Source organism: Macaca mulatta, chromosome 10 (assembly GCF_049350105.2).
Source record: "Macaca mulatta isolate MMU2019108-1 chromosome 10, T2T-MMU8v2.0, whole genome shotgun sequence".
Taxonomy (NCBI): Eukaryota; Metazoa; Chordata; class Mammalia; order Primates; family Cercopithecidae; genus Macaca; species Macaca mulatta.
Genome location: NC_133415.1, coordinates 96,366,226 through 96,381,410, shown reverse-complemented (window position 1 = coordinate 96,381,410; position 15,185 = coordinate 96,366,226). Strand labels below are relative to the sequence as shown.

General features: G+C 52.1%; 1 protein-coding gene across 14 annotated transcripts in view; it reads right to left on the bottom strand.

Moving 5' to 3' along the window:
• Positions 1–15,185, bottom strand: part of L3MBTL1 (L3MBTL histone methyl-lysine binding protein 1) — a 45,137-nt gene that overhangs the window by 10,544 nt on the left and 19,408 nt on the right. For 5 of the 14 annotated variants that reach the window (XM_015148961.3, XM_077951832.1, XM_015148962.3 and 2 more), the window contains 14 exons: positions 12,469–12,557; positions 11,847–11,951; positions 10,796–10,931; positions 10,322–10,413; positions 8,269–8,420; positions 7,775–7,851; positions 7,106–7,191; positions 6,804–6,914; positions 6,256–6,370; positions 5,261–5,360; positions 4,905–5,102; positions 4,741–4,790; positions 975–1,132; positions 498–560 (listed from right to left, as the gene is read on the bottom strand). In XM_015148961.3, coding sequence (XP_015004447.3) covers positions 498–560; positions 975–1,132; positions 4,741–4,790; positions 4,905–5,102; positions 5,261–5,360; positions 6,256–6,370; positions 6,804–6,914; positions 7,106–7,191; positions 7,775–7,851; positions 8,269–8,420; positions 10,322–10,413; positions 10,796–10,931; positions 11,847–11,951; positions 12,469–12,557 — 1,532 coding nt within the window. Of the gene's footprint in view, positions 1–497; positions 561–974; positions 1,262–4,740; positions 4,791–4,904; positions 5,118–5,260; positions 5,361–6,255; positions 6,371–6,803; positions 6,915–7,105; positions 7,192–7,774; positions 7,852–8,268; positions 8,421–10,321; positions 10,414–10,795; positions 10,932–11,846; positions 11,952–12,468; positions 12,558–15,185 lie in introns of all 14 variants that reach the window. The other 9 variants (XM_077951826.1, XM_077951827.1, XM_077951830.1 and 6 more) reach the window with 4 other exon arrangements.

Here is a 15,185-nt window from a genome sequence, read left to right as displayed (position 1 = left end):
GGGATTTAAACCCAGACTGTCTCCAAAGCTGACATTCTTTTTTTATCTACAACTCACTACTCCTTGGCTCTTGATTTTAAGTGTGTGTTAGGATCCTTGCAGTAAATCACAGTATCTGTGTCATTCAAAATACACTTTAATTATCAGCTATATTGGATTAAAGGTTAAAAAAAGTACACTTTAATTTACTGACTACCACTTGCGAAGCTAAGTTTGGCAAGCAAATGAGTGGGTAGAGAGCAGAGGAGTGAATGGACTCCTGTCTCCAGGACGCCTTTTCCTTCCTGAAGATGATCTGAGCACACAGGGTCCCCAAGCTGGGCCACAGTCCAGACTAGATTCTTCCCAGAGACATGGGTCACTCTGACTATTCTTGCCCGGTAGGGCAACACGGGTCCCTCCCTAGCTGAGGCAGCGCCAGTGAGGGCACCTGCTTCCTGCTGTCTTAAGGACACAGTGACCCCGGCTCTGTCTCCCACTCTGCACTTGCACCTTACCTCGTCTTTGAAGAGGCGTGCTTGGTCCTCACAACCTGTCAGGGTCTGAACAAAGCCGAAGACCTTGGAAACCAAAGATGACATGTTGACCAGGTGACAGAGCATAGGCATGTAGGAGGGCTGGCCTCCACGGCCTAGGTGCATCTGAGCTGTGCCAATGCTGCTTTTTCTCCCCAGCCTAAAAGGATCCTAGGGTTTCTATGCTGGCAGATGTGCCGAGTTGGGCCCCTTGCTTCTGAGACCTGGGACTGAAGTCTGCCTCTCCTGTTGGATTTCTGGCTGAAATAGCAGCACAGCCCCTGCCCCCTCTGCCAAGATGGGCCTATTAGGAAGTGTCTCACTGGGCAGCCGACAGATGAGCACGAGGTAGTGCCAGGAGTGGTACCAGGTTCTACCTGACCTGGGCCTTTCCACCAGGGTATGGTGAGAGGGAGGAGGAGGGGAAGACAAGGATAAAGAAGGGCCCTCGCTCCTCACCTCATCGATGGTCCACTTGGCGACTGTCGAGGCTGAGATGCCCGCTACTCCTGGCAGGAGCTTGCAGTGCTGCTCCCAGCACACTGAGAGTGAGCGGTCAGGGTGGGCCGACAGGGCTGACATGAAGAGGGACTGGTGCACGACATCGGGCGTGAGTGCTGGAAAGCAGAGGCAGAGGCTGGCAGGCAGACGCTGAGGGCTAAACTGTTCCCGAAGCCCATGCATACCCACACCACTCAGGAGACTGGCTGGCAGAGTAGACAGGACCCCGGGACCCTTCTGACAGCCTGTAGAGTCAAGAGGGTGAGCCATATCTCCTGACTCCTCATGCAGTGTTCATTCCTGCTGGTAAAGTGGCTCTCTCAAAGACTCTCAGGTCAGCTATTTGGAATGACCCTCACCCCATCTCTCTGAGGCTGCACCACCCTGGGCCCTGCAAGGATACTCTCTTAGAGCTGCTGCAGCATCTCTAAAGACACAATTTTCTAGATGCCATGCATCAAAAGGGTCCTTAACATCCAAACAAGCTCAGCCTTGACGTCAGAAGTCCACTCTGTTTACTCTTCTTCTCATGGGTCCTTTTGGGCTACGACCAACTTTCTCAGAGCTAGGGTGATTCTGCTTCAGAATCACAGTCCCCCTGAGGAGGCTGAAGACCACCCCTCTGGCCACTGCCATTGCCTCAAGCTCCAGTTCCCCCGCCTCCTCCACCAGCCCGGTCTGCACTACTGCCTACGCCAGCACTAGAGGGTGATCTCTGACCCACTCCTCAGCTCCATGTTGCCTGTGGCTTTGCTTCCTGGTCTGCCTCTGGGATCAGTGGCCCCAACCTCCTACCTCAAGCAGCTGTACTGAGCTGATGACTCATGCTGCTCAGCTTGGCCTCCTCCTTGGTGGGGCCTGGCACTTGCCAACTTGGACTTCATCCCCCTCTGGCTGCTTTGACAAACCTGGCCCCACTCACTGCTACCAGCCTTGGCTGGCCTTGTGCAATGTGGCCACTTTCCCAAGGGGTTTTCCCAGCCTCTGTCCATGGTCCAGGGGCATTGGCTCTTTATTTTCCTGGTGCTAATTCCAGATGCTCATTAGTGCAGCACCTCCAAGTGCCCTCTTGTCAAAGACCCTCCCTGTTGGTCATAGATTGTCCTGCCCTCTCTCCTTGAGTGTCTGCCTTTAAGCCTGGCTCTTCCACCCACAAAGCCTCGGGGATTCCATCCCCGGCCCTACCAACCACACTTCTGTGCCACTGCCTTCCTGCTGCTCTCTCTGTTCATCAGCAAAACCCTAATACCTGCCCATACACCAGACAGCCCCATCTCCCTGCTCAGTCAGCTCCTCTTATGGCCCATCTGGGGCACGCCCAGCATCTCTCATGACAGCTACCACCACTAGCACCTTATCCACCTGGCCACAGGTTTGGCCTGTGGTCCACCAGGTACTCCCTCTTTGAAACCCTGTATCTGGTCCCCTTCATACCCTGGGGTGGGGTTTGGGAGACAACACCAAGTTTGTAGGGAGCTTTTCTCCTTATCTTGCTTCCCCAGAGCACAGGGAAGAGCACAGGCCAGGAGCGCTCACCAGCAGTTAGTGTTTTATCTAACTGCAGACCACCCAGCTGCAGGTCAGACATGTCTCCTCAGACATGGCTCCTCGGTTCCTTCAGCAGTTGACACTTCCAGGCCTAAAGACTAAGCCCAGCCAAGCCCTGTCCTCTCCAGGCAGCCCTTCCTATGGAAGTGTTCACCAGCAAACCCCAGAGCCTATGAATGACCAGTGGCTCCTCTGGGTGAGAGGAGAGCTAGAAAAGCAGGGGTGCCCTGCAGAAGTGAGATCTGGGAAATGGCCTCTGCTCTATCCTTGAAGTGCCTCAAGGCTCTGGGTGAGCCCTTCTTTGCCAGCTCCGGGACATAGTCTCAGTCTTGGAAAGATGTAGCTTCCCAAAAATTCTACAGCCTAATTCCGGGGTGAACACAGTAGGCAAGTGCCCTCTGGTGGTCAGAACTTGGTCCTGCAGTGGACCAGACCGTGGGTGCCACAGGTGGGTACAAGAAGTGCCCACTGCAGTTTGATCCTTAGGAGTCCTTACTCTGAGGGTCTAGGCGCTGGCCAAGACCCTCAGGTGTGAGACTGAAGAAACTGCCTCTGTTCCCGAAAAAAGGAAACAGTATGAGATGACAGCAAGAGGGAGTGAGCAAGAGACTCAGAATAATAATACTGGCAGGGAGCTGTGCTAAGCACCTCACATGGAGCATCTCAGTTAAGCCTCTCACCACATCATACGATGGGTTCAATTATTATCAGCATTTTACAGATGAGGAAGGTGAGGCTCAGAGAGGCAGTGTCACCCACCCAAGATCTCTCAGCCTGTAAAAGGTAGTCTGACTTCAGGGCTATGCTTTTTATCACTATGTTATTTACTGCCCAGATTACAGAGACTGTTCTTGAAGAACTGGGACAGCTTGGGTCTTGCCAAAGGTGCATTAAACCAAGTGATTCTCAAGGTCTCTTTTAGCCTTAAAACGACATTCATTCCATTCAACTGCCCTGCTGTGCATCAGGCCCTGTACTAGTGGCTGCAGATGTAAGATGAATTCACCACCCAGGGGAGGGCTCAGTCACTGTGCTCCTCCCCTTAAAGTATGTTATGGGCTGAAATGTGTCCCGCAAAATTCATGTGCCGAAGCCCTAACCCCCAGTGCCTCAGAATGGGACTGCATTTGGAGAAAGGGCCTTTAAAGAGTGATTAAGTTAAAATGAGGTCATTAGGATGGGCCCTAATCCAACTCAATTGGTATCCTTACAAGAAGAGACACTTGGACACATCACGAGACACCAGGAATGCTTGTGCACAGAAGAAAGACCACGTGAGAGCACAGCAAGAAGACAGCCATCTGCAAGCCAAGAAATCAAGCCTGCCAACACCTTGATCTTGGACTTCTGGCCTCCAGAACTGTGAAAAATAAATTTCTGTTGTTTAAGCTACCCAGTCAATGGTATTTTGTTACGGCAGCAAGCACGCTAATGCAAGGGGAGTGAGAAGTGAACTGACATTTGGGTTAGGTGCTTTATGTCTCTTACACCAGCAGCACGCAGCAGGAGGAGTCAGGTCAGATCCAAGTTGGAATGCCAACTCTGCCCCTTACAAGGTGAATGACCCTGGGCAAGTGACTTCATCCTCTGAGACTCATATTCCTCCTCTTGCAGAAGAACAATATACATGTTAGAGAACTCGTGTGAGAGTTAGACACAGTATGTGTAAAGCACCTGGCATACTGCCTGGCCCATAGTAGATGCTCAGTGAGCAGTGGTAGTAACCACTGTTATTTCAGGTATTGACAACGGAAAGGCAGGTTTTATCCAGTTATTCAAGTGAGGAAACTGAAGCTCAAAGATGTTAAGGGACTTGCTTAAGGTCACGCAGGTAGAAAGGGATAGCTATAGTCTCCTTCCCAGGAAGCCTAGAATCAGAGAAGAGCAGGGGCATCATCCTGCTTCACGGTGAGAACCAAAGGCCCCAAGAGGCTCTGTACCTTCCCCACAGACTCACAGCAAGGCCATGGGGGACATGAGACTGGAACCCAAGGTCACTCAAAGCCCCTCCATTGCTTTTGCCACTGCTCTGTGCTCTTAGTATCTCAAACGAAGAGGCACAGCCCTCCTTCTAACTTCTCCCACTCTGGGAAATCTGTCTCATCCCACCAATGACAGAGCACTCACTGTGAACACTCTGAAGTGGAGGACATAGGAGCAGATAAGCCAGACTTACTCTGGAAATCTTCCTGCGGAATCTTTCGATACTTCGGAGGGCGTCCAATTCTGGAGAAGGAAGGACCAGGCCCATGGCAGGGAATCAGTGTCTGGCCCAGTTCGAGAGGCTACGAGGCCCCACACCCCCAGGAAGGCCGGGCCCTGACTCCCTGGCCTCCATACCGGCCATGATGGCGAGGCTTCTTCCTTGGGGAGAAGCCTGAGAGGTTCTTCTTGCGAGCTGAGGCCTCTGAGTCAGACAGCTCTGCTTTCAGCCGGCTCTGGTTCCTCTCAGCCAGCGGGCAGCCTGAGAGGCAATGGTGAGCTGTGAACTTGCCTGTGACATGGCCAGAGCCGTCGCAACCAGGAGTGGGGCACTTCCTGGGGAAGAAGAGGCTTAAGTTGGGTTGAATCCACTGGTCCCTGCTGAGCCCTCTCCAGCCCTGGTCCCATCTGGAGAGTGTCTTGATGGACCCCAGTCGGCTGCATGCAGTAGGTGCAAAACAACCCTGAGGGTCTCAGCAGGAACCTTCACTCACCGGTGGTGAAAGCTGTATTTGGATGTCCTAGTGTGGGGCAGGCTCCTATAGCTGAGAGGGGGACAGCCCCCAAGGGAGGCAGAGCTGGGCTCTCTGGGTCCTAGAAGAGCAGAAAGGAGGGGGGTCCTCATGGAGTCCTAGGGGTGGGGAGTGCTGGGAAGGAAGGAGCAGTTTCCACTGGGGAGATCAGCACTAGAAACCCACTCCCCAGGGATGAGGGCCCTGTGTCGGTTGTGACACCATTCTCTGTTACTGGATATCTGCCCCTCTCTGAGTAAGGAGGGCTTAGCTCTCATATGTTAATACTTTGCTGAAACCTGTAGACCATGCCCTCAGTCTCTGAGAGAACTCTAGGGGAGAAGAGCCACTCAGAGTTGGTTGGGTGAAGCCATACCTTAGAAGCCACATCGGGCAGATTCATGTTACTCTCAGTTCTTTTTCTTGTTTTCATTCCCAAGACTTTGGTAACTTTTTTAAGGCTCTGCCTATGCTTGGAGAACATTCAAAAAGGATCAACACCCCATGTGAGACAAACACAGTTGCAGCAGGGAAATAAGGAAGGAGAATCCTAAGGGTGAAAATGGGGCTGAGCAGCCCAGTGACCTGAACTCTAATCCCTGCCACACAGACAATGAGAATTTACTTTAGGAAGCCAGCATGTCCTTAGCAAACACAGTGCATGCTCAGTGTGGCTCTGCTAGATGCTGAGAGAAATCCCTGAGTGCCTGACCACCTCTGAAGCACATGCTACCAAGTGAGCTCGCCCCTTTGCACCTCAACACCCCAAACCCCGACAACTGGGGTAGCCAGAAGCGCTGCTTAGTGTAGCATATAGTCCGGGGGTGGGGTGGATGGGGGATTCCGAAACTCATGGTAGGCGTCAGAGCCCTCTGTGTCATATTTGGGCATGGGTTGTCAGAGCTCTGTAGGCAAACTACAGGACTGTCAGAACCTGGGGGGAAAGGAAAAGATCAGAGTGCCCTAGGGGTACACACGGAGAGGAGGCTGCAGGGGATGTCCTGTCTTGGAGCACCAGCCGGCAGGGTGGATGTCTGGGTGGTCAGCGTCGATCCAGAAATCATAGCCATGACTCCAGCCATCAAAGTGGATCTGGGGAGGAAAGGCTCTTGGAAGTCAGGTGTTTCTCACGGAGCCCAGCTCAGCCAGGAGGTCCTCTCCCCATCCCTGGGACCCGTCAGAAGCTAGATCCTGGATTGGAAGAATCAAGGGGCCAACCCTGCAATAATCAGTCTTGGCCACCACATTTTCCAAGGGCATCACTCATCAAGTTACTGGCATCTCCCACTGGCAGTCCTCGGGTGGGACGAGGATTATTAGGCCCATTTTACAGATGATGTAAGGCTTAGAGAGGGAAAATGACTTGTCCAAGCCCACAAAAATAAGTCACAGATGAGGCAAGAATGAGATTCAAGATCTCTGGCTTCATCTCTCTCATGCCATGATGCCCTTGACCTCTAAGCAGTCTACAGAATTCCTGCCCAACTGGCCTGTCCACTTCCCAGCCCTAGGGTCCCAGAGCCACCTTTATCCGATGGTCCTCCACATCCTCCACGCTGGCCACGCGAATCAGGGCTGGGTTCCTGCGGTCCACAGCCTCCAGCTTCATGTTGACCAGGAAGCTGTGAGGGGGTCGCTGCAGATGGGACAGCTTCCTTCAGGCCAAGGCCCAGCTCAGCAGAGCTGAGGCCCCACAGAGGGAGCCCAAATGCTGTGCCTGGGGAAACTGGGGCTTGCCCAAAGGAGAAAACTAGTGCCCCAGCCTGGCTAGCTGAGTGCTCCATGTCTTTCTGAGCTCAGCTCTGGGGGCAGGGAGCACTGACTCACCACCTTGAAGGCCCAAGCGGGGACAGCAGAGGCCCCAGTTTCTTCCAGATATTTCTCCCAACAGAAGTTATCAGGGTCTGGGTAGTCTGGAGGAGAGGATGAGAGCAATGTCTAGCCACCCAGGTGTACTGGGGAAGCCCTCTGCCCCCAAGCACAACCAGGAACATGGAAGGGACAGAGGCCCTTGGAGTAGAATCTCCCCCACCATCACCACAGCCAGCTCCTTGCACTGGGCTCCTCAGGCAGATGGGTGCTAGTAGAACCAAGCACAGCACCACCCTAATAGTTTACAGGGCTGTCTGGGAACCCTGACTCCTGTCACTCTTGGCCTGTTGCTCCCACCCCAGACCCGTTTGAATCTCTATTGTATTTGGGCCAATGCAATACTTCCAGGAGGAAGGACTCATTTTACTTCTGATTCCCCGCTTCCTTGCTGAGATGGTCATGTAACTTTCTTCCCCTAAACCCCAGTGGAGTCAGGGTTTGACAGGAGTCTCCTAAAATCAAAGGGTTCTCAACTCCCAGGCCAAGAAGCTGAGGCTTCAGGACACGTCTGTTCTCTCACCCTGACCCTAGAGAGCCAGCTACCGAGGCACTACTGGTAGGCGGTCAGTGGAGGGAAGCAGAGCCAGGCTTAGGAAAGGGGACGTGCTCAGGCTGCAGGGTCACCTTGTGGAGGGGTGAGGGGCTTTCCTTGCTTCTGGCACCAGCCCACTGGGTGGATGTAGGGGCTGCTGGGATCACACCTGAAATCCAAGAACACGTCACTGTCCCAAGAGCAACTTGAGGCCCTGAGCCTGCCACCCTCTGACAGCATGGCTCAGGGCCCACCCTCATCTACTTCTTAGTGAGAGGGAGACAGATGGCAATGACAAAGTTAGAAAATTGCAACATGAATGACAAACTCTACCATCACCACGATATCTAAGGGAAAATCATGAATCATAGGGGTTTGCTCATCTTAACCATGGTATTTTTAGATGAAACATTTAATATTGAGCTATATTTCTTATGATAAAACTCAATTCAATTATCTTCCAACCTGAGGAAGATCTGAATGTCAGAACTGGACTGAGTGGGGCTACATGGTACCTGAGATATGAAAGCAGTTGCCCCCTGCCATCCCCTTGCCCCCTGAGACCACGTCTGGGCCCTCCCACTACCAGTAGTCATAAGTATCATCCCAGTTGTCGAAGTGCACCAGGAAGCGGCTGTCCACCACATCGGTCACACTGGCCACGCAGACAAGGGAGGGGTTCATGCGGTCAACAGCCTCCAGCTTCATGCCCACCTGGAAGCCCAGGGGTGGGGGACTCTAGGGGAAAAAGAGGGGCTGCCATGGCCAGGGCCAAGCTGGCTAGCACCAGCCCCGAGCCCACTGGCAAACAAAGGAATAGGTTCTCTAGGAAAGCCTGGGGTGTGGGCAGTGAGAAAGGAAGGAGAAATAAGCTGGGAAAGAGGGCCCTCCAGGGCAGAATTATAACCTGAGCCCTGAGGCACTCAGGAACCTCTGGTCTCCAAGGTGCACTCAGAGGCCTGGCTTGTGCCAGAAGGTAAGTGCCTGGAAGGAGGCTATGCATTCGCCCAAAGAACCTGGCGAATCAAGTATAAATCTTCCCTACCCAGACAATCCCTCCCAGCCTGTCCTGAGGCAGTTGTGGCAATAGTGGGGTGACCGGGAAGAAACAGTGGACATCTATGGCACAGAGGCAGGCGGGAACCAGTATAAACTGAGTACCTGCCATGTAAGCTTCAAAAGACATCACCTCCCTGGACCTTTACAACAACCCTATTCCCATTTAAGAAGTTAAATCACTTGGCCCAGAACACAATGCTAGTCAATGGTGGGGCCACTATTTAAACAGTTTGGATTAGAAGTCGGCATTTGTTGTCACAACAGCAGATGGGACCCCACCTGTCACCTGGGAACTTGCAAGTATGAACTCTGGGGCTGGACTGGGGTGGGGGAGTAACTGTCTCTGCCTGAAGAGCATGGTGGAGGCCCGGGCCCATGGGGACTCTAGACATGCAATATAGTTGTTTTTTTTTTAGACACAGGGTCTCACTCTGTTGCCCAGGCTGGGGTGCAGTGGTACAATCACAGCTTGCTGTAGCCTTGAATTCCTGGGCTCAAACAATCCTCCCACCTCAGCTAGCTACTGTAGTAGCTAGGACTACAGGCACGTGCCACCATGCCCAGCTAATTTAATGACATTTTTTATATAGATAGGGTCTCACTATGTTGCCTGCGCTGGTCTCAAACTCCTAGGCTCAAGTGATCCTCCCGCCTCAGCCTCCCAAAGTACTGGAATTACAGGTGTGAGCCACCGCACCCAGCCAGTATGCTATATATATATATATACACACAAACATACACTTTTCTTTTTTGAGATGGAGTTTTGTACTTGTTGCTGAGACCGGAGAGCAATGGCGCGATCTTGGCTCACTGCAACTTCCGCCTCCCAGGTTCAAGCGATTCTCCTGCCTCAGCCTCCTGAGTAGCTGGGATTACAGATGCCCAACACCATGCCCAGCTCATTTTTTCTATTTTTAGTAGAGACGGGGTTTCACCATGTTGGCCAGGCTGGTGTTGAACTCCTGACCTCAGGTGATCCACCTGCCTCAGTCTCCCAAAGTGCTGGGATTACGGGCATGAGCCACCGTGCCCGACCCAGTATAATATTTTTAATGGGGGCTCCCTATATATCCTAGGCCTTTTGGTTGGGATTATGTGAGATACTTTAACTGCTGGATAAGCTGCCAGCTGCCTTGAACAGAGGAAAGGACAAGGGATGAATTGTTGGAAATAAATGGAGGAATCTCAATGTTAGGCAAAAGGAAGAAAAAAGAAGCTCCCAGAATAGAGGCATTGACCTTACACCAAAGAACTGCAGAGCAAACCAAAGCAAGAATACATAAGCAATGATATCTCAGTGCTCAGACTAGGGTAGTGGGTCAGGGGCTCCAAGGGGATGTGAGGACAGGATATCTGCAGTAGCAAAGGAGGGAAGGAAGTCGGGAAAAACCTATAACCAGCTTCCCATCCCTGGCCCTGGACCCTGCCCAGCTGTGCCCCTCCCCATCTAATATGAGAGATCAGAACAAAGCTGAAAGAACCAGTAGATTAACTTCCTTCTGATGAGTCAGATACCCTGGGCCAGCTGCAGTGACTCTGGGACTTGGGGGTGACATCCACTCTCACTCAGGGGCACTCACGTGGCTCTGGCTCACAAACAGGTGCTTGGGGGCAGCCTGAGCTCTTGTGCTGCGCAGGTACTGGCTCCAGCTGAACTCCTCCTCCTTGTAACCTAGGCCCCTCGAGGGGGATGAACAGAGCGCCGTGCAGAGTCTGGGCCACGGCGAGGGCACCCCACAGTGAAGCAGCAGAATCAGGCATGCCTGAGGACCACCCTCCCCCAGCCCTCAAGAACTTGCCCAGGGATCCCCCTCTACTGAAGCAGGACACGACTTGAGCGGACACTCAAACGGCAAGTGCAAAGCGGAAGTCCTAGGGCTCCTGGTCAACTTGGTCCCAGGGTAGAGTCATCAGGATGCGATGAAGAGAGGCTGACTTTGGAACAGCGTACAGGGTCAGAAAACAAACGAGTTGGAAGCCAGGGGACCCAAGGGGAAGAAGCAAAGGGTCTGAGGACTCACTGCCTCACTGTGACCAACCCAGCTAGGCCTTACCTTTGGGAGGCTGCAGCTTGTGCCCCGTCTTCTCAAACCAGCCAGCAGGGTGAATGTCAGGGCAGTTGGCATTGACCCAGAAGTCATGGCACTCAGAATACCCATCAAAGTGCAGGCGTAGGCGATAGCCACATACCTGGCCCCATGAGGGGAATCAGGGACTCCAATGTCAGGAGATGCCCCACTCCCCATCTCCCTCACCTCTCCTGGCCCAGTCTGGTGGTCTCAGAAGCTCTAATGCTAGCAGGTTCCCCAACCCCACCTTTCTTTCCTCCCAGGTGTACCCCATCCTGTCCTATTCTGCAGTGAGGACAATTTGTGTACTCATGAGCCCTGAGTTCTGGATACAAGGGAGGTGGACCCTATGAGAGTCTCCTACCCTTTTGAGCCCTGGACAGAATTCTGAGGGCAGCCACCAAGGCTCAGGACTGCTGAAGGCTCCTGATGACTGTTCCCTCTGCTACCTTCTCTCACTGCTCCCCACTCACACTCTGCTTCCACTCTTGCTGAGCTAATAGCAATTCCTTGAGGGTAGCAGTCTGTTCCATGCCCCAGGGCTTTTGCCCACTTTGCTCCTTCTGCCTGGAGCTCCCTCCTTATTCACAACTTCTCTCTCAAGACTCTGCAAAGGAGGCCCTTCCTCTATGCTTTTCCTGCTCCTCAGACAGATCTGATCCAGCTGTGCCTCCCAGCTCAAGTCTGCTGCCACCCCCATGGCATGTCACTGATATGTTTATTTGGCTGATTCCCCAGACAACTGTGAGCTCCTAGAGGACAAGGACCTTGTTTGACTCACGCCAACATCCCTGGCCCTCGGGATCTCCTCAAGCTTTCGCAGAGTGGACAGTATACGTTCATCCAGTAATAGGACTGACCCATGACACTCCATGTGGTTTTTTTCTTTTAAGCTTTCTGTGTATTCCAACTTAATCCCCTGCTAGATTGTGTGTGCTCTGAGGGGAGGGAGGTGTTTCCTTCTATGTCCCCAGCAAGATCCATCAATCTACACTGAGAGACATCATCAGAAAGGTGGTACCAAACCCCAGCTCACCTCAGCCACAGTGAGGATGAAGTACATGGACGGGTGTTGAGGGTCAATGCCTTCCAACTTCATGCCCAGTTTGAAGCCATTCTTGTTGTGAGTGACTGCCTGGGACTGTCAACGCACAGAGTGGAGAGGACCCAGCTTCCATCCAGCCTTATCCTTGCCTAGTGGGCTTGGGGTGAAGGAGCTGCCTTTAGGCCCCACCCGCCTGGTATTTCCAAAGGGGCAACTTATTTGGGGATCGTTACTTCAGGGATCTAGAGAGAGAGAGAATATCTCCCAGGTCCCTTGAAAAATGTGGGTGAGTCAGGGCTGGACTCACCAAGGGCTCCCTCTCACCAAAGTCATGGAAAGATCAATGCTGAATCGAGTAGAAGTCACCAGAACTCAAAAGTCTGCAGGCCCAGTGATGGGTGAGCCTAGCTTCCACCTCTCTATTTCTTTCCACCCTGCCAGCCCCTTATGGCGGGCCCTTTTCCACTCTGGGCCCCTAAACAGTCTCTCCCTTTCCATTCCGCCAGTCCACTGAGGCATGCCTGACACAGAAAACGCCAGAAGGCCTAAGTTTGGTGGTGTGTCCCTGGACTGGGAAGACAAGCTCTTCCTAGGGGGAAATTGTCCAACTCACGTCCTGGAAGAGGCTGACTGGGGCAGTAATGGCCTTCTGCTCCTCTAGGTAGGATTCCCACGACCAGCCTTCCTTCTTCTCACCTGTTGCTGTGGAAAGGGGACAGACAGGCTAACTCCTGGGCTGCTCCTGATGTATGACCTTCTTCAGCTTCCCCTGACGAAGCTCTACCTTCATCCCCAAAACAAACCTTTGTCTGCATTTACATGTACCCTCTGGTCCCACCCACCATGATGGTGCCAGACACAGGGGGCTGGGGGAAGGCTTGGTCTCAAGTGAGGCTAAACCAAATTCTGCCTGTCACTTCCCCCCTACCCCCTCAGGCCACTGTCAGCAGAACTACTCTGGATCATTCAGCAACTGACTGAAGTTTCAAAGTCTCGGCCACAGAGGGACCCTGTCCTCTGACATGACAAAGCTGAGTGACAAGTCGTGTGCCAGAGAACTTAGTCATAATGCCATCTAAACTCACAAGGAAAGGAGAGGAAAAAAAGAAATGAGAGGGAAAATAAGAAAATAGGAAGAAGTGGAACAGTTGGGAGAAATAAGAAACATGGTTGGGCATGGTGGCTCATGGCTGTAATCCCAGCACTTTGGGAGGCTGAGGCAGGTGAATCACTTTGAGGTCAAGAGTTTGAGACCAGCCTGGACAACATGGTGAAACCCCGTCTCCACTAAAAATACAAAAATTAGTTGGGCGTGGTGGTACATGCCTGTAATCCCACCTACTCGGGAGGCTGAGGCAGGAGAATTGCTTGAACCTGGGAGGCAGAAATTGCAGTGAGCCGAGATCGCACCACTGCACTCCTGCCTGGGCGACAGGGTGAGACTCCGTCTCAAAAAACAAACAAAAAACCAAAAATTATTCAGGCATGGTGGCATACACCTGTAGTCCCAACCACTTTGGAGGTTGAGGCAGAATTGCTTGAACCCGGGAGGTGGAGGCTGCAGTGAGCTGAGAACATGCGGCTGCACTCCAGTCTGGGTGACAGAGGGAGCCCCCGTCTCAAAAAAAAAAAAAAAACCGACTTTTTAAATTCTTCTTCCCCTGAACACTTACAGAGACTTACACAAATGTGCATATGTGTGCTTGGTGGGCGCCCCCCAGAGTGGATACACTGAATTCCACAGCCCTCCCAGACACACAGCCTATGTGCACACACATATACTCACACACATATACTATGGTCAGGGCCTAAGCCCAGGTCCTGTCCATGCCTCCAAGTCTCAGGGTCCTGGGGAGGGAGATGAACCCCCCTGCAGCACCTTCAATCTAACCTGAGGTGGAGTCCTAGCCTCTAACAGAGGACAAACACCCTTTAAAGGCTAGAATAGCCAGTCACATGTAGGTTGACCAGATGAGCATGAACTGTCTCCAGCTGAAGGCTACAGACAACTAAAGAGGTAACAACTCACAAGAATCAATTCATATCCCTTAGGTAAATGGCTCCAGCTTCTTCTAGAAATTTCTACACTTCTATTTTGTCATCTGTGAAATGCAGATATCCACCATACAGGATCACTATGATGATTAAGTCAGATCTATGTATAAAAGATCCTTATGAAATACAGAACGCTGTATTTCTGTTACCAGTGCTTCCTGGGTCTTCACTAAGTCTGTAGGACTGGATTGTAGCTTTGCTTTTCTCTGCTTCTCTTGGCTACTGCCCTGGATAATTCAGGCTTGGAGTGGTCTGTCTCTCAGGAAGATGTTTTTTTTCCCTTTTTGCTTTAGTTGGGACCTAAGTGGCTAGAGGCACCTGTTTTTGTTTTTTTGTTTGTTTGTTTTGTTTTGAGACACAGTCTCACTCTGTCGCCCAGGCTGGAGTGCAGTGGTGCAAACTCAGCTCACTGCAGCTTCTGCCTCCCAGGTTCAAGCAATTCTCCTACCTCAGCCTCCAAGTAGGGATTACAGGTGCCCACCACTACGTGCGGCTATTTTAAAAATCTTTAGTAGAGACTGGGTTTCACCACGTTGGACAGGCTGGTCTCAAACTCCTGACCTCAGGTGATCCACCTGCCTTGGCCTCCCAAAGTGTTGGGATTACAGGTGTGAACCACCGCACTTGGCCTAGAAGCACCTGTCTTGCAGCTGCCTAAATTCCTCAGTCACTGTACCAAACCTTGAGATCTCAACTGCCTGATCCAGTTGGGCCACAGAAGGTATTTTGTTCATCAACGGATCAAGCAAGCTACCAAACTCTCAGGGACCTATGTGGACACCAATCTGCAGCTCATCTCTTCTGGCTATCCTTTGTCCTGAGTAAAACCTGGATTGTCCCTTAGAACATATCACCTACTATATTCCCTCAAGAAACCCTCCAGCTCTCCACTCAGTCTTCATCCATTCTTACTGAGTAGGGAAAAGAGAAGAGAGAGTAGACTTCAGGATGCCATCATCCTGCTGTTTCTTGCCACTGGGATTCCACATCACCATGCATACGACAAGACGTCTTCACTTTTCCCAAATTTCTTCTACTATGACAGAACCCTTCCCAACAGTCATTTCTTCCTCCCTGGATGACTTTCTTCTTTTTGCCTCACTCTTCCCAAACCATAACATCAGTTAAGGGGCTGACTACCTGCCGGATTTCATGTCTCGGGCACCTCTGCTGCTCTTCGGTGCTTCAATTCTCAGTTTGCTTCCCTTTACCCATACTCCAGAGGCCAAGCTCTGAGACCCCCATGCCACAGCAGACACCTCTGACAGCACCCTC